The sequence below is a fragment of the Capra hircus genome, chromosome 13 (assembly GCF_001704415.2).
Source record: "Capra hircus breed San Clemente chromosome 13, ASM170441v1, whole genome shotgun sequence".
Taxonomy (NCBI): domain Eukaryota; kingdom Metazoa; phylum Chordata; class Mammalia; order Artiodactyla; family Bovidae; genus Capra; species Capra hircus.
In genome coordinates this window covers 16,967,844-16,986,566 of record NC_030820.1, presented here as the reverse complement: position 1 = coordinate 16,986,566, position 18,723 = coordinate 16,967,844, and the positions used below count along the sequence as shown (strand labels likewise).

General features: G+C 35.7%; 1 protein-coding gene across 7 annotated transcripts in view; it reads left to right on the top strand.

Annotated features, from left to right (window-relative positions):
- The window catches only part of LOC102175492 (ankyrin repeat domain-containing protein 26), a 71,732-nt gene that overhangs the window by 38,817 nt on the left and 14,192 nt on the right, over positions 1–18,723 (top strand). For 4 of the 7 annotated variants that reach the window (XM_018057018.1, XM_018057017.1, XM_018057015.1 and 1 more), the window contains 12 exons: positions 1,211–1,381; positions 3,159–3,192; positions 3,493–3,628; positions 5,319–5,532; positions 6,243–6,426; positions 7,036–7,173; positions 9,327–10,283; positions 11,850–12,002; positions 14,987–15,057; positions 15,802–15,895; positions 16,840–16,952; positions 18,515–18,644. In XM_018057018.1, the coding sequence (XP_017912507.1) occupies positions 1,211–1,381; positions 3,159–3,192; positions 3,493–3,628; positions 5,319–5,532; positions 6,243–6,426; positions 7,036–7,173; positions 9,327–10,283; positions 11,850–12,002; positions 14,987–15,057; positions 15,802–15,895; positions 16,840–16,952; positions 18,515–18,644 (2,395 nt within the window). The remainder of the gene's footprint in view (positions 1–1,210; positions 1,382–3,158; positions 3,193–3,492; positions 3,629–5,318; positions 5,533–6,242; positions 6,427–7,035; positions 7,174–9,326; positions 10,284–11,849; positions 12,003–14,986; positions 15,058–15,801; positions 15,896–16,839; positions 16,953–18,514; positions 18,645–18,723) is intronic. The other 3 variants (XM_018057016.1, XR_001918986.1, XM_018057019.1) reach the window with 3 other exon arrangements.

Below are 18,723 nucleotides of genomic sequence, written 5' to 3'. Positions count from 1 at the left end.
TTCAGTTTGAGGACTCTTTCAGCATTTCTTATGAGACAGGTCTAGTGGTGAGGAACTCCCTCAGCTCTGGTTTTTCTGGGAAAGTTTTTATTTCTCCTTCATTTCTGAAACATAACTTTTCTGGATAGAGTATTCTTGGTTGGCAGGTTCTTTTTTTTTTCTCATATCACTTTGAGTATGTCCGTGGATGGAAGCCAAATTGTTGTTGGTGGCAGGGGAACTGATGAGGTACTGGTCTTTCAGCCATGATGCTGAAATCACCCCATCATGTGGGTGGTTTAAAAGTAAACTGCCTTGCCAACGCCCCCCTCCCCCCCCGCCCCATCAAATATTTCCTTGATTTTTTCTTTCATGGTGTATGTGCCTCATGTCATTTAAAAAGTCACCCACATTAAGCATTACTTTTTTTTTGAGGTTTTTTTTTTTTCTTTCTGGCTGCACTGGGTCTCTGCCGCCGCAGTGCCCGGGCTTCTCAGTGTGGTGGCTGCTCTTGATGCTGAGCGTGGGCTCTGGGGTGCTGGCTGCAGTAGTTGTGCAGCACGGGTTTAGTTGCCCCGTGGCACGTGGGATCTTCCTGGACCAGGGATCGAACCTGTGCCCGCTCATTGGCAAGCAGACTCCTAAGTACTGGACCATCAGGGAAATCCCTAAATTAAGCATTATTGTATTTAACAGCAAAGCAGAAAATATAGTGTAAATCTAATTAGGACTCCCATGGGTAAGAATCATTGTGTTTAGGCAGTGGACTCCAGGTTTCCAGTGTAGCTCTTGAGATTCTTCCCAATGTCTTTCAAAGATGCACCTCCTTGCTTTCTTTCCTGTGTTTCGTACTTTTCCTTCCTGGTTCCTAGGAAACAGCCTAGATGCCACCTGCCTGCGTGCTCCGTATTCTAATCTCCAAGTAGAATGATTTCCCCCCGTTTTTCTTCTTTGTAACCTTCTCTCTTCACTTCTTCTGTAAAGCCTTCCTTATTTCACTGATAACTTTCATATATCAACTCTTCCTTATCACATCATATCATAATTGTATATCTGTCTTTGAGGCAAGAATTTGTGTTTTCTTGCATATGGTTGGTACTTAATAACTATTTTGTGAATTATTCGATGATTTAAGATGGGTAAGAATAGGAATTTTACAAGAATTGTTTTTCTATTCTTTATCAGTTGAATTATTAGAAAACATTGGCTTTTTTGTGGATTTTTTTTACAGTAGCGATCCTGGCATGCATAGGAAGGAAGTAAAGAAAAAGGACACTAGCAAATGGACACCAGAAGAATGTGTGATTGCACCAATATTTGAAAAGACCGATTCACTGACTGGTGGTCTGCTGCATGTTAATGATGACAGCATTTTAAGTGAAGTGGATCAGGATGATGACAGGTAATGTCTACAAATTCTTTATTTCTAGAGGAAGAAATAAGCGCTGAATACTTCTTCTGGAAATGGAGCAGCATAATATAGTATACAGGCCAAGACAAGAGATTCCTCAACTATAGTGGCCAAACACTGCTGAAAGATTAAAGTGAGGACCAGTGCCTTTGGCCAGAAATCGTTTCAGTAAATAGTCTCCTTGAAAGCTGGGCTGTAGTGAATACATGTAAACAGCCCTGTAGGGAATATTTGCTGGGACAGACCATAGACAACTAGATGGTAACTGAAGAGGAATGTGGAGTTCAAAGGAGTTTCTTATTTTATGTTAAGATGGGAGCTTTTAGAGTATGTATGCTGTTAGAAATGAGCCACTAGGGGACATGTTTATTGAGTTTAATCTTGTTTGCATTTCCAATATTAGAAAGCTTATTGATTGTATGACATTATCTTTAAGCTATTACAGTATACTAATTGTACATAATACTTCTGTTATATATATATAGTTTTATGGTAAGGGCTTGTTTGTTGGTTCTGAAGTGTAATATTCCTATGTAATTGCATGTGTGGATTATTAGTTCAGTTAATTCTATCCTACATAGATTTAAAAAAATTAGATAATCATGAACTTGCAAACACTTAGGCTATACTGAATAGGATTTGATCATTCCTTGATGATTCTAGTTGATAGTAACATCGTGAGTAGCTATGATTTTGTAAGGTACTCTGAAACATTACATCATATCAACGTCATAGTTGTTTATAGATTCTAAGGAAAAGGAAAAAAATTTGTTTATATTCAACAGAAAAAAAACTACTAACAATCTTTCCCAAATTATTAATTTTGGTTTATAAGTTCTAAATTAGAAAAACTATGCTTCTCATAGTAAGAGTGTTATTAACACATATTGTGTGCTCAATAAGTGTATATCAGATTCATGAATAAACAGCAGAATGGTTGAATGAATGCCTACTGATAAATTTCTTTATAAAAGCAAGTGTTTAGTGAAAGTAGATTTCCAATATTGCCTACCTCTAAAGTCTTTTTATTTTTTGAGAAACGTGTTAAGATTCAGAAATTATTATTTATAGCTATAACTGGACATGGAATAATAATATAGATTCATTTGCTATCATATTACTTAAGGAGACTTATTTAAATATTACTTTCTCGGCATATTTTTGAACCGCAGTGTTGAAGCCAGATTTCCTGAGTTTGAACTCTGGGTCTGTTGGTGACCTGCTGTGTGGGCTTGGGCAACTTATTCAGCCTTTCTGTGCTCCGTTTCTTCCTGTGTAGAGGACCTAATGTATTACCTATCTCCCAGAATGTTTGTGAGGATTAAAATGCCGTTAAGACATAGAAAGTGCTTGCAATAATGCATAGCAGTTGCATAGGAAGTCCTCAGAAGGCTAAAGTCATGGTTATTAAAAATGAGTTTCTTTCTTATAAGGACTTAAGGAATACTTCCCAGATAGGTTTTATTGCTGTAAAACATAGTTCTTATTGAAAATAACAACTGCAAGAAATCCTGGTATCCTGGTTCCCTTCACATAATGCAAGTAATGTTATGTTTTTCCTTTTGTTTGATCTAAATTAAATACTTTATTAGTTTTATAAATGTATTTTTTTTGTCCTTTAATGTTAGTCTTCTTTATTGTTTTAATCCTTTTATAAAAAATTGCTTACCAATGCAAATGCAAAGATTTTATATAAAAAACAAAGTTTAGGTATTTGTATTTTTAAGTATTTAATATTAGCCTGAAAAGAATCATTTGTTTTTTTTAGGCCTGCAAAGAAAACATCTAATGAAAATAACAAGGTATAGTCAAAAAGTTAACTATAAAAAATATTTTCCTAGTAAAAAATACTTTGTAAAAGGAATAGTAGCAAAATATAACATCTTCCTTTGTTGTAGAGACATAGACTTTGACAACTTAATTTAGAAACACTACATTTATAACTAAATAGGATAACTAAAGTTTTCCTTTTGATAAAACATCTGTCCTTTTAAAAAGTGTCTGTTTTTGCTTTAATGAAGAGACATTTATCACCGTTGTATAATTAGTATGTTCTATAAATATTTTAAGGGCATTACGAAATAGTATTATTTTATGTGTAGGTCAAAGAACAAATTAATTCTGTGGATGACCTTGATGACTTAACTCAGTCATCTGAAACAGCTTCCGAGGATGGCGAGTTGCTTTACTATAAGAATTCCATGTTGCTAATCGAACAGCTTGGCACAGCGTGTAAAGGTAGGACTGCAGTGTAAATATAAATCCAGTGCCTGTGTGTGGTGCAGCAGTGATATATGCACTCCTTGTCTAGTTCTGCTCTGGAGCCAGGGGTATGTTACAGTGCTGTGCAGCTCAGAAGTAGGTTCTGTGTTAGAAGAGCATGAATGTGAGTGTGTACTCTGCACCACAGGCCTATGATGCTTCTCACTCACTGTACCTTCTGTTGACTCTTCTTTCCTGTGCCTTCACCCAAGGTCAGGTTAGCATCACTTTCCTCCTGGAATAACTGAAATAATCTCAGGACTTCTTTCCCTGCCATTCTACCTCCCGGAACCTCAGTCCACATAGCAACTATAATTATTATCTATTTTTAAAAATTCAAAAAAAAAAATTCAGATCTCATCATGTTACCCCTTTGCTTAAAGCCCAACTGTTGCTTCTCTTTGCTTTATGGTTAAAGGTCACAATTGTCTAGCTTCATCTGGTTTTATTTTTTACCCTTCTTTCCACATCAATTTTAGCATCAGCGTGTCAATTCCCTAAAACGTCTGGTGGTCTTACGTTTTCATTTTCATTCAGTTCAAAATACTTTGTAATTCTTCTTTTCATTACCTCTTTGATCCAAGGGTTATTTAGATCCGTGTGATTTAGTTTCCAAATGTTGAGAGTTTTCCAGAGATCCTTCTGTGCTCTTGCTTCTCGTGGTTTGTTAGGTGCATCCAGAGGGGCCCTGGGGCTAGGGCTGATTATTTCCTGCCTTGGAGGCAAGACCTTACTGACTACCCCATTCATTCTATTGTAAGGAGAAGTTTTTCCAGCCTGGCTCCTGAGAGTAGATAGAATTCCTGGGACTGAGTGAGCACCAGTTACAGGTTCCAATAGTCTTTTCAGATGGTTTCTCCCTGGTCTCAGGTGGTTTCTCCCAGATGGGCGCTCTTCGTTCCTCTGCTGAATACCCGAGGGGCTCCTCCTCAGATCTGCAGGGTCCTTTTTCTCTCTGTCCCACTCTCTCCTCTCCGCGGTTCTGATCTGTGATCTCTGCCCACTTTGGTTTCACCAGACTGTCAGCTTCATCACCTCCTGTCAGGGAGTCTGGCTGACTCAGCTTCTGTTCCTTCTCCCCGCTTCGGGGCCTGGAAATTCTCTCCAGGCAGTGAGCTGGGGCATTCCTTAGGCTAACCTGGTGTGTTTCCAGGATCAATGTCCTTCACTCCCTGAAGTCCTTTGTCATGAAAATCATTGTGTAATGTATTTTGTCGACTCAGGAAGGTAAATCGGTCCGCTGTTCACTGTGTCTTGTTTAGAAACACACGGCAGCTGGAGACTGTCCACAGGGCTGTTCCTCCTGCTCTGCTTCCTCCTTCCTGCTCATCCTTCATTTCTCAGGGTGACATCTCTTTCCCAGGGAAATATTTCCTGGGCCCAATCCATGTCAAGTTCTGTGATCATAGAATTCTCTTTTCTTAGAGTATCCTTTTGAGTTCATAATTATTTTATCTGTCTTTCTCTTCTACTAGACTTCAAGCTAAACAAGAGCCAGGGGAGTCTGTTTTATCTGCAGAGCTTAGAATAAAGTCTTCCACATTATAGACACTTAATATTTGTTCAATGTGTGGATGCATGAACGTGAAAGGCACAGTCCTTTATACTCAAAAAGTACTCACATAAATTTTTTTTGGTTTTTATCTTTGTTTTCTTCATCATGCAGATTCTGTTAGCTTGTTGAAAATCCGGGATACAATTCTTTCGTATGAAAGATTAGTAGAACTTAAAAAAAGCCACTGTGAACTGCTTAGAGGAAAGATTAAAAAAATGGAAAGTAAGGTTCGTGGGCTACAGAAAGAGCTGTCAGAAACAAAACAAGTGACCTCACAGTTAGAGCATCAGAAAGTGGAGTGGGAACGAGAGCTCGGCAGCTTGAGGTACTGTACATCTCGCTTTTAAAGAAATATTTGAACTATTGTTTCCTTTACTACTGCACAGACGTAGACGTGTTAGAAGGACTAACTTATCCTCTAGGATTTTAAAGAGGAGAAAGTGTTACTAGTATTGTGGAGTGTGAAATTCATGGAAATAATATAGCAGGTTCTTAACAGTGAATGCTTCTAATAACTTAATGTATGTTTTTCCAAATCATCATTTTCATGGCCATTCAGAAGTCCACCATAATGGAAACCTTATTAATTATTTAGCAAATTGACTTTCGTTTTTTTTTTTTTTCACTTTTCTGTATTATATTTAATACTATAAGAAACGTTTTTTCTATAAATTCATTTCTACCTTTCTAATTATTTTGAATACATTTTCTTTAATAATATTGTATTATTTGGTCAAAGTATGAGAATTTAAAAAAAGGTCTTTGATCTATATTTCTAAACTATTCTCAAAGAAGTTTATATTACTTTACATTCCCATGCACAGATATATGTATACAGTAGTCATTTTTCTCAAGACATAAAAAAATGTATGCAGTTTTATTCTTAACCCTCTGCATGAAAACTGTGAGAATTATTAAGTGTTTTTCATTGTATTTTCCCCCATTTTACTATTTTAAACATTATGTAGAGGGAATGAAAGTTATTGTAGCAGTGAATAATCTCATGATTTTCTAAGAGCTGTATAAATTTTGCAGATTCACCTTAAAGCAAGAAGAAGAGCAGAGAAGAAATGCTGATATGTTGTATGAAAAAATGAGGGAGCAGTTAAGAAGAAAAGAAGACCAATACAGTAAAGAAGTTGAAATGAAACAGCAACTTGAACTCACTGTCAGAGCACTGGAAATGGAACTGAAGACTGTGAGAAATGATCTGGATCAGGTAGAGCAATCTTTGGTAAAATTTTCAAATTTCTGACACTATGTTGTCAATATTATTCATAGTATCCCTTTAATTTAATATGTATTTTTAGGTTTAAAACAAAACTGTTATCTTAAATATGAACTGTGACATTTAGAGCTTAAGTTATTAATCTCTTGCCATTCTTGGCTTCTAATAGATGCTCTGTGTATGTTTTCTGAGTGGAGGTAATGGACATAAATCAAGCTTAATCAGTAACATAATGATTGGCGTTTTTGACACATTAGGCAAAGTAGTATTCTTAATTCCAATCCATGTATTAATTTTGGCTTTTTTATGTCAAAATACAGGCTAACTTGTGTTGACACTGTGAAGAAGCTACTTAAGTGCTTTGTAAAGAAATTTTCCTTCACAATACTATGTCTGCCTAATGTTTTTGCTCTGTGATAAATTTAGCAAGCACTTAAGTTAAGATCTGAGTTATTCATGTGGGAATAAAGATCCTTGTGCTTAAAAAGGCTACTTCCTTTAAACAGTTTTTTTTTCATTTTAAATTCTTCTCCTAAGCTTTTAACTCTTTCTTTTTTTTAAAATGTTATGGGCCCAAAACTTCATATAATGTCTCTCCAGGTTACAGAAGAGCGAAATGACACTCAGAAGCAGCTTTCTCGAGAACGGAGTGCCAGAATCTTACAGGATGGAATTCTGGCCAATCACCTTGCCAAACAAAAGGAGATAGAAATGGCTAATAAGGAAGTGAACTCTGAGGTATTTTCTGTAGTCATTTTCAAATACGTGTGTATGTCTCCGTGTAAGTATGTATTTTAAAAACCAACACTATATATCACAGAAAGTGTAGAGGATTTTGAAAGCCTATATATCTATGTTTCGAGGAAGGAAACATTTTCCATCTGTTGGATAAAGTAATATTTGTAATTCAAATCCACTTGTCTGCTGCAGATAGGTAGTGACATACGATGGCCTCATCCAAGGAGAGGCCTTGAATATTTTGCATAGGAATTGATCTCAAAGTTTTTGCGACTGTCTTGGATGAGCCAGCACCCTGATTGTGGTTTAGGCAAGGAAGACTGTGTGTGGTCCCCCATTGACTGCGCTACCCGACCAGGTCCCTCTGCTCTGGAGTGAGCATGTCGGTCACTCCATGCACGTCGTCACCTTCAGTGTCTAAATCAGAGCCCGTTCTTGGCTCCACTGTCATTTCTTTAACCAATACCCTATCAATGGCCTTTTCACATCATTTACAGGTTTTCAGTTTGTAAAAACTGTGCCATCAGTTGTTAAAACACTTTTGAACACTTTAAAAAGTTGTTTCTTTAGAACAAACTTATGAAAGTCCCCCCTCCCTCTCTAAAGAAAACAAACTTTTGCTACTAACAGTAGATATTCTGGGTTTTGGTAATGATGTCACTTCCTCGATTGATCACTAGGTTAGTTATCACTTCCCTGATGGTAAGGAGGAAACTATAGGCAGTTCAGAGACCACATTTTGGATGTCATTCTTCTGCTTATGAGAAAATGAGCACTCTGCTCTGTGAGTGTCCTGTTTCAGTACAAGGAACTTTTGAAAACAGTGGTAGATATGCCATATTATATATTAGTGATGATATTGTGTCTTTCATTGTATTTCCCGCATCTTACTATTTTAAACATTAGGAAGAGATAATGAAAGTTATTGCTGTAGCAAATAATCTCATGATTTTCTAAGAAGAGCTCTCTGCATTTTACCTTGTTTAGCATTAGTGTGTGTATCATGAGTGAAATAAGAGGCTCACTTTGTATGTTTGTACTAGAGAAGTAACTGTGGTTTGATGTAAGAGGACTACTGGAGTCAGAAGACCTGATGAAAAGCCTGCAGCTTCTTTATATTTTTAACTTCTTCCTTTCCAGAATTATAGCAAATGAGTTAATTGATGTTTGTAGAAGTGCTTAGTACAGTTATCGATAGGTATAATTCTTCTAATTGACTGTTAAAACGTAAGAAAGATAACATAGTCTCAAAGTTTTTTAATGAAATTTAGTCTGTTTAAATATATAGAGAGCTACGGCTCTTACTGTGAGGTAGCTGTATAGGTTAGTTATCAGATGCAGTGTTTTTAAAGCTAGCAAGTAGTGTTGTTTATTGAATTATAGTTGATTTACAGTATTGTGTTTTTCAGGTGTTCAGCACAGTGATTCAGCTATATATGTATATGTGTGTGTGTGTATATATATTTATTTTCTCCAATACTACAGTTCAAAAGTATTAATTCATGTATTTCATATATGCTAGTGTGTATATATTAATCCCAACATCCTAATTTCTCCCTTCCCATGCCTCCCTTTCACTTGCAGTGACCATAAGTTTGTTTTCTATGTCTGTGAAGCTCTTTCTGTTTTGTAAATTAGTTCATTTTTATATTCCACATGTAAGCAGTATGATATAATACTTGTCTTTGTCTGACTTACTTCACTTAGTGTGATAATGTCTAGGTCCAACATCCCTGTTGCTACAAATAGCATTTCATCCTTTTTTATGGCGTAGTAGTATTCCATTGTATAAATATACCACATCATATGCAACTTTTAAGTGTAGTCAGAACTATACATCTTTTGTTTAATTCTTCCCAAGTTCGTTGTAATTCAAAGAAAAGCCTTTCCAGTTCTGAGCTTCTTGAAAAGTCTCTTGGGGTTTCTTTTTTACCTTCACCAATTCGTTGTCTTCAATTAAATTTTTGAACTTTGGGGTATTTCTGCTTGTATAAAGTCTGAGGATTGTATCGAAACTTATTTTTTCCTGTTGGAGACACACTTGGTGCAGTCTTTTCATTATATAAACATAGAGGTTAGTCTTTCATTTCAGAGGAAATCATGGAATGTCACTTTATTGAGTACTAGCTAAAAATCTCCTTTGTTTCACTTAGGTTTCTGTTAGTTGTGAAGAAGCAAAAGACCTGTTGCGCAAAAACCACATGCTGCAGGATGAAATTGCCATGCTAAGACTGGAGATAGATGCAGTGAAAATTCAGAACCAGGAAAAGGAAAAGAAATATTTTGAGGACCTTGAAATTGTAAAAGGAAAGAATGATGATCTTCAAAAGGCAATAAAACTGAGCGAGGAAACATTAACAAAGACTATATCCCAGTATACAGGCCAGCTTAGTGCTCTGACAGCTGAGAATACAATGCTAAACTCTAAGCTGGAGAATGAAAAAGAAAGCAAACAAAGACTGGAAACGGAAGTGGAATCCTACCGTTCTAGACTGGCTGCTGCCTCACACGATCATGATCAATGTCAGACATCAAAAAGAGACCTGGAACTTGCCTTCCAGAGAGCGAGAGACAAGTGGTTTCACTTGCAGGACCAAATGAAGTCTGATATGGCTAATCTAAGAGATAACAGCGAGACGCTTTCCCAGCAGCTTTCTAGAGCAGAAAGTAAGTTCAATAACCTAGAAATTAAGCTGCATCACACAAGAGATTCTCTCAGAGAAAAGACTTTGATGTTAGAACGTGTCCAGAGAGACCTAAGCCAAGCAGAGTGTCAAAAGCAGGAAATTGAACACATGTATCAGAACGAACAAGGCAAAGTGAATAAATATATTGGAAAGCAGGAATCCTTAGAGGAGAGATTATCTCAACTCCAGAGTGAAAACATGTTGCTCCGACAGCAACTGGACGATGCACAGAACAAAGCCGACAGTAAAGAGAAGACGGTCATTAGCATCCAAGACCAGTTTCAGCAGATCGTGAGAAAACTCCATTCCGAAAGTGAGAAGCAAGGTCTGATGCTGGAGGAAAGAAACAAGGAGTTAATCAAGGAATGTAATCATTTAAAAGAGAGAATGCATCAGTACGAAAATGAGAAAGGAGAAAGAGAAGTGAGTATCCAGAAGAAATTCTCAGACTTCCTGAAAGAAAGTTCAAAGTGATTCTTGAATCTGGCTGAATGTTGAATCTAGTTGAATATAAAAAATACATAGGCTGTGAATCTATGGTCTCTAAACCAGCCTAAAAGCACACCTTGTATCCAGCAAATAAAAATTAGACTCAAGAGATGCTTTACTTTGAGTAGAGACATCGTATTACTTATGAAATGTTAACAGATTAAGTTCTAAATTATTAATATAGATAGTGTTAGTAATTTACTCTTTTACTATTAGGATAATAATTTTAATCTTTATGTCACCACATTTCAGTATCATGATGAAGCAGGTAAATGAGATGCTCAAACGTAAAATGAATATTTCAAAATTAAGTTTCAGTTACATGGATTACCTTGACAGTGAATTCCAGGTTTCCCAGATGCTATATTTTATATATTGTACTTTGGCTTCAGTAGCTTGTCATACCTTTTTGTCATATTTGTTGGTATAACTTTAATTTTATTTATATCAATTTGAATTAGTTTGGGAAAATTTCAGCCTTGAATCATTTATTCTCATGGCCTCTCAACTCTTTAAAGGCATCTATTTGTCATTGAATCATAATTTGGGACTCGAGTGGTGAGCTTTAGCCAAACTATTCCTGATTTAATCTTCCCACTGCTATTTATGTTATTTACTTAGAGCATTTTTACAAACAGTTTGCTCCTAATTCTCATTTTAAGGATCAATTAGTATCATTTGAATACAAGTTTGTCCACTAAAAATGAAAGATGGCAGGACTCGTGAGCAGCAGGAATAGAGTGAGTCAGGGAGAGGGTCGTAGGGGCTTTGGTCTGGAGGCAGGTGGAGGCTAGGATATCGAGGCTTCTTGAAGGCTATGGGAGCAACCTCGTGTTTTAAGTTGCATTTTTCTTTTATATTGGAATATGGTTGATTTACAATTTTGTGTCAGTTTCAGATGTACAGGAAATTGCTTCAGTTACACACATATCCATTATTTTTCAGTTCCTTTCCCAGGTAGGTGACTACAGAGTACTGAGTAGAGTTCCCTGGGCTCTCCAGTAGGTCCTTACTGTTAGCCAAGGGCAAAGGTGGGGAGGAGGGATAAATTAGGAGTTTGGGATTAACATAGACATACTACTAGATATAAAAAGATAAGCAACAAGGGAATGGCCTCATTTTTCTGCTGAGGTAGGAATCTGTTGGAAAGATCTGAGCACTGGTTGGAGTATGTGAAGATCTCTGAGTTAATCAAAGCTTCTAATGAAAAAGGAAAGGAAAATATTTCCACAGTGTGGAATTTTCCATCACCCTTCCCACCTACACACTCATTTCTTTCTGTACGTGAGGTGGGGCCGCATCCTTTGTCTGAGTAACTTAATATCAGGAAGGCTGGAGGGTGGCCCCTTCTGTGTCTGTAACCAGATTCAGTGAGGAGGAAAAAGAAGGTGAGTTGCTGTCTGTGGTGATAATTTTCAAAGTGCATATGTTGGAGTTATCTATTAACAAAATATAATAGTAAAGTGATTCGATAAACTCAGTGACAGAGCATCTTATTAGGCAGCTGTGAGACAACTTCAGCAAGAACTGGCTGATACCCTGAAAAAGCAGTCTATGTCGGAGGCGTCACTGGAGGTCTTGTCACGTTATCGTGCCAACTTAGAAGTTGAGGCACAGGATTTAAAGAAGAAGCTATGTCAACTCACAAGTCAGGTGTGTATGAAATTGAATGTGTTGACTGTTTATATGTAGGATAAAGTGTTTTAGGACACTCGTTTTCATGGACAGCTTTCTTTTGTATTTTCATTGCAAGTAATTTGCTACAATTTTATTATCTTTATAATGCACTCATTTCTAAAACTTGACTTTCATTCTGCCGTTTGCATTATATATTTTTTTCTTATATTATTTACCCTTAGGAAAGTTAGGAATTGTGCAGCATTCTTCACAGAAGTTCAGAGACTATTTCTTTGAAACAATACCTTTTTTGTGTGATACCTGTATTGCCATGATAAGGCAAGCCAGATAAAATCAGAGGATGTTTAATGGAATGTTTCAGGAAATTGTCATTTCTCATCTTCACTTATGTCAATGACTGTAGAGTTATATACATGTTTATTTCATGGATGTCAGAATAACTTGTGTGGAAAGGGTATTATACAGACTAGTTGAAGTTAGACATTGCCTTCTTTTCATTTTAGATATAAAGGCCTGGAGGTACTCAGATGGTGTATAGTATGTATGTCCAAAATAGAGAATTAAGAAGATTATTTAGATCCTGCCATTGAATTTTTTTAAAAGGCTATTGAAATATAATTCATGTAACATATAATTCACCCACTGAAAATGTGTAGTTCACTTTATCTTAGTGTAGAAAGGTGTCACCTGTGACTAATTTTAGAGCCTTTCCATCACCTCATAAAGGAAACCCTGCATCCCTTAGCCGCCCCTCATGGCCCCCCATCTCCCTCAGCCCCAGGCAAACACCAGTGTAGTATCTATCTCGGTATTTCATATAAATGGAATCAAACAGTGTGTGCTCCTTTGTGATTAGCTTTTCTCATTTGATGTCATGTTTTTGAGTTTCATCCATGTTATAGCACGTATCAGTTCTTCTATTTCTGTTAATTGTCAAATAATAAACAGTATGTGGCTAAGCCATTCATCCATTTACCAGTTGATGAAGCTTTGGGTTGTTTCCACTTTGAGGCTATTACTAATGCTGGTGTTAACACTGATTTACAAGTTTCTGTGTGGACACGCTTTTGTTTTCCTGTGGTTGGATTTTATCCTCAGAGTTAACTGGCTGATTTCACCTTTTCTTGGCCTTTGTTCAGATTGTCCTTTTGGTGTTCAAGTTTTGTTTTCTCTTGGGTAGTCCTCCATTTATTCAGACCTGGTGCCCAGTCTCTTCTCATCCATGGAGCTTTCCTGCCTCTCCAGTTCTCATTGAGCCTCTTCTCTTCAGCCTTTCTCATCTAGTCTGTGAAGAATATTTTAGCCCTTAATTTTACATTGTTGTCCTTTTTTTCATGAGGGAGAATCTTGTCTAAGTATACATTGGTTTAACAGGGATTATTTATTGATATGCACAATACTTGTCTGCATAAATGGAAAATATTTTAGCTTAATAATTGTTAGGACACAACTGAGTACTTTTTACCATACCAATAATTTCTTCTTGGAGATACTGGTATAGTAAAACTTTTATTAAGAAACTAAATTCTGTTAGTCTAATAGAATAGAATTGTTCAGTTAAATGCTCATTTTTTCCCCTGACTCAGGAAGAAAATTGCAAATTTTCCTTCCTTCATTATGAAGCCAGAAGTGGGATTTACGGATTTCTAGCCTTTCACCAACTGTGAGGTTCTGGAGTTGGCTTCTCTGATATCCATAGCTTGTAGCCTTAATTTTCTCATCCGAGTACTTGTTAAACATTAACAGTTGCTGGGAATGAATTGATTCAGAACTTTTGACTTAGCAGTAGGGTAATATTTCCATGACAGTGACTTCACCCTTCCTCTGATGGTCATGTAAGTTCTGTACCACTCCATCCAGGAGGTGCTATTTGCATATTAACCCGTGGTCATTGTCCACTGAGTAGTACAGAGAAGAAGTAAGTTACAAATTATTATAAGTGGAGAACACTGCTAGTTGGTTAGTGGAGTCAGTGAACATTTTTGAAGTACTGGATACATATGTTCTGGGCCTCATGCTCCCCCTTACTGCCACTTGCAATGGTATGGAGAGTGATTTCAGTGTGACCTATGTTGGAGACGACTTCTGTTGGCACGACATCTACCTGATATATCAAATTGTTTTGCAGATAAAATACAGTGACCGTAATAATGCCAATTGCAACAATTCTTATTCTGTGCCACTTGCTCTTCTAAATAGTTTATGTATGTGGTTAGCCACTCAGTCATGTCCAATTCTTTGTCACCTCATGAACAGTAGCACACGAGGCTCCTCTGTCCATGGGATTCTCCAGGCAAGAATGCTAGAGCGGGTTTCCTTCTGGCAGTAGCGGAGCCATTTCCTTCTCTAAAGTACATTATGTAAACTCCGCACTATAATCTTCCAAACATCCCACTGAGGTTGATGCTACCATTATCTCCATTTTATGGGTGGAGAAACTGAGTTACAGAAAGGGTAAGTGATTTGCTCCAGAACAACGCAGCTCAGAACTGATGAAACTGTGACACAGGCCCATGCATTCTGGCTCCTGTGTAGCTACTGCCTCTCACACTAGTTCCTGAAGCATCCAGTTGTCACCAACAGCAGTGTTAGCTCTTGTAACCACTGGAAGATCTGTGGTCATTTACATATGTGGATATTTAAAGTGATGGCCGATGTGAAGCCTGGATTTAAAAAAAATTTTGTTTACCATAAGGGAGATTTCTGTCTTTCCCCATTTGAGTAGTTTATAAATTTGTGTGTTTATTTGAGAAACTCTGATTTAAAGCATGGGTGATGTCGTGTTTGAATGCTAGAGGAGAGGTCAGTAACCTGCAGAGGGCAGATAGGAAATATTTTCACTTTGTGGACTGCAAGGTGTCTGTTGTAACAACTCATCTCTGCTGTATAGCAGGAAAGCATCTGTTAACAATATGCGGACAAAAGAGACAAAAGCAAATGATGGTGGATTTACTAGGTTATTAGTAGTTAAAACAGTTGTTTTTTCTTTTTTTTTTTAGTTGCAAGAAGCACAGGATCAACTTACAGAGGCTGTGAGATGTGCTGAGAAAACACAGGATCACGTCCAAAAGTACGATTTAAAGCAGTGTAGAAAATAAGTATAAAGCAGATAAACAGTATAATATGAGAATAGACCCATAGTGATAAAAACACATTATCATGAAGCTGTGTAATATTTCAGCTTTGAGCTGTCTTGAGATGCATAATTTTCCCCCATTATTTCCGTATTTTGCACAGTATCCACAAGTGAAAAGTGAAAGTGTTAACCGCTCAGTCATGTCTGACTCTTCGCAACCCCATGGACTGTAGCCCTCAAGGCTCCTTTGTCCATGGAATTCTCCAGGCAAGAATCCTGCAGTGGGTTGCCATTCCCTTCTCCAGGGGATCTTCCTGACTCAGGGATCGAACCTGGGTCTCCTGCATTACCGGTAGATTCTTTACCATCTGAGTCACCAGAGTCACACATAGAAGAACAGTACAGTGGCCAAATCATCTACTTTTCAAAATTCTAAGAACCTATGTAATTGACTGTGCAGATGTTTGTTCAAAAACTGATATTTTAAAAATCTATGTGTGAAGGAATGCCGTGACAGTCCAAGGGTTAAAACTATGCCTTCCAAGGCAGAGGGTATGGGTTTGATCCCTGGTTGGGGAGCTAGGACCCCACATGCCTCATAGCCAAAAAACCACAACATAAAACAGAAGCAATATTGCAGTCAATTCAATAAAGACTTTAAAAATGGTCTATGTCCAAAAAAATCTTTAAAAAGAAAACCTATGTATGAGAATAATTACTTTAAAATCTGAATTTTAGGCTTGAAATTGAAAATGCCGAGTTACAAACTACAGTCAAAAAGCAAGCGGGCAAAATTGAACAGCTTCAGAAAAACCTGTTAAGTACAAGATTGGTAAGTCAACCTCTTAATTTCTGTCATACTGAGAAAGGATTTTAATTTTTAACTAGTAATATATAAGAATATTTTGGACAGTGTGAAAACTCTCATTCATTAGCTTATTGTATTTTTGCTGATACTGCTTGCTACTAGTACTGTGATTCCTCTATAGAAGAAGTTGACTGAATTCATAAAATTAATGATTTTTATAGTAAGATTTTAATTTAAATAATTGTGACAGTCCAAAAGCAATATTTTATATAGACCACATTTTGTTTGTTCATTCATCTGTCAATGGAATTCCACCTTCTGACTAAAGTTAATAATGCTGATTTCAACATTGGTATGCAAACATCTATTTGAGTCTAGAAATTTGAGTAATGATTTGATTGAGAATTTTTAGTTTCTTTTGTAATCCAGATCTTTCTGTGAGATTTTTGAGAATGAATCATTTTAAATATTATAGTTTGTTCTCTTCATTAAGAATGAATACTATGTCTGTATAGAACCATTTTTCTGAATGAACGTGATTTTCATTTGTTGGATTTTTTTTTTTTTAAAGAGATGGAGGTTGCATGGGATGACTTAACAAAACCTGGAATATCTTGAACCATTGATGAAAATTATTTTAGAGCATCTCTAGAAAGTAAAATGTAAATAAAAGCAGTCTAAAAATACTTTCATTAACATTTAGTATTTTATGTGTTAAAGTCTCTATTTTTAACAAATAAATGTTGGCAATTTAAATTCCAGAAAAATGATGAAATGAAAAATCATTTTAAGGTGTTTTAAGAAAAGTTATCAATTTTGAAATCTGTTATTGATATCAATCAGGTTTAAAAACTGTGTTTACTATAAATTCATATTAACTTGTGAACTCATGAGAAATAATATTTTTAAGAAAGAATAAGTCTTTCTAGGTGTTTAAAAATAATTTTCTTAAAAATTTTTTTTCTAAGTCTGAGGATGAAAAGGAACAATTAAAGAAATACATTGAATTAAAACAATCTCTGGAGAATAGCTTGGACCAAGAAAAGAAGAAAAACAGTGAGTTAGAAAAAGAGATTACTGGGTAAGATTTTAATATTTCTGATCATCTCAACTATTAATAAAAGTATAATTTAATTTTATTTAAAATCTTAGACACAAATTCATTTTTTATGTGTATTTTAAGTCAGCACAATCTGAGATATTTTTGAATGCAGCAGTGTTATACTTATCTATAATGATTTCTAAAACAGTAATAACCGTGCCTCTGCATATAGTAATGTCACTCTGTTTCTCATCATCTATGCTGAATTTTTACTTCTGCAAAGTATCTTAGTTCTTTTTGGTAATCCTGCCTTTTAATTGTGTTCCTTCCCTTCATCATTCAAGTAATTTATTATCTAAAAACCTACCTGTATTATTGTTGAACAACATTAAAAAGTATCTTGATTTGGCTTGTATTTTCTTTTTGCCCCAAAATTTCAGTTATAAAATGTACATACAAAATCTATGTGTAACTTAAAGAATAATAAAATTAATGACCATGTTTTGATCAGTAAGATTAAAAAACTGCTTCTGTTTTTTTGCTGAAGACGGTTAACCCTCATCATCTACAGATTCAGCCAACCCAAGATCAAAAATATTCAGGGAAAAAAATTTGAGAAGTTGGAAAAAGCAAAACTTGGATTGGTCTCAAGCTGGCAACTATTTCCATAGTGTTTACACTGTATTTATAACTATTTACAAAGCGTTTACATTGTATTAGATAATGTAAGTGATCTAGGGATGACTGAAAGTGTAGGGAAGATGTGCTTAGGGAGACTTGGGCCTCCATTGATTTTGTATCCACGGAGTATTGGGGGATTTTTGAACCAGTCCTGTGGATGCCAAGGGATGATTATAAAAAGGTTTCTTCTCTGATTCTCATTAATATTTTTCTCTTTTAATTTTCTCTACCTTGCTTTGCATTTTGTTAACAATGTGCTGGGCAAGATTTCTACATCTCTTAAAACAATCTTGAAGAGACTGGTACACTCTCTCTCTTCTGATTTCCTTTCTTCTAAAACTCTCAGCCTGGGTTTGTAAATATAGAACAAATTATTAATCAAAAAACAAAACAAAACAAAACAAAAAAACTCTCAGCCTGGGTTATTTCCTGCTTAACTCAGGTTCCAAAGATTTTTCTTTTTCCTTTTTTCAATTTTGAGTGAGAATCTTGTTGGTTTTTTGTATCTACTTTCATTTCTTTTTGTAGAGGCTGTGGTCAGTGTGTCTTGTGTCTTTTCAAAAAACATTCATATATCATATCTCTTCATCTTTAGCTTGAATACTGATCTCTGGTTTATAACTAATATTTAATAATAAATTAATATTTCACACTAGCATGCTAAAAATTGATGTTAACTTATTTGTAAGAACTCATATATTACATATATCACACACAGTATATTTAAATGTGATAAAATTTTTTTCCATAATATTTATCTAAGATTAGAATTTAGTTATGCTTTCAAGGAATATTAAATTTGAACAATGAGAAAGGATTATAATTTATAGATTTGCTTGTTTTATCTGATAGAACATATATCTGTTTAATTATTAAATATCTGCTCTTAAAGAACTTACTCATTCTATACATTTCTACAGATTTAAGAAACTCTTAAAAATGTCAAGAAGGAAGTTAAATGAATATGAAAATGGAGAGCTTAGTTTCCATGGAGATTTAAAAACCAGTCAAACTGAAATGGATATTCAAATTAATATGCTAAAACATAAGGTAATTTTTAATCAGTTTTAGAACCCCAAAATCACTTAATTGGGGAAATATAAATCATTCCATGCTTTGAGCAGTGAAA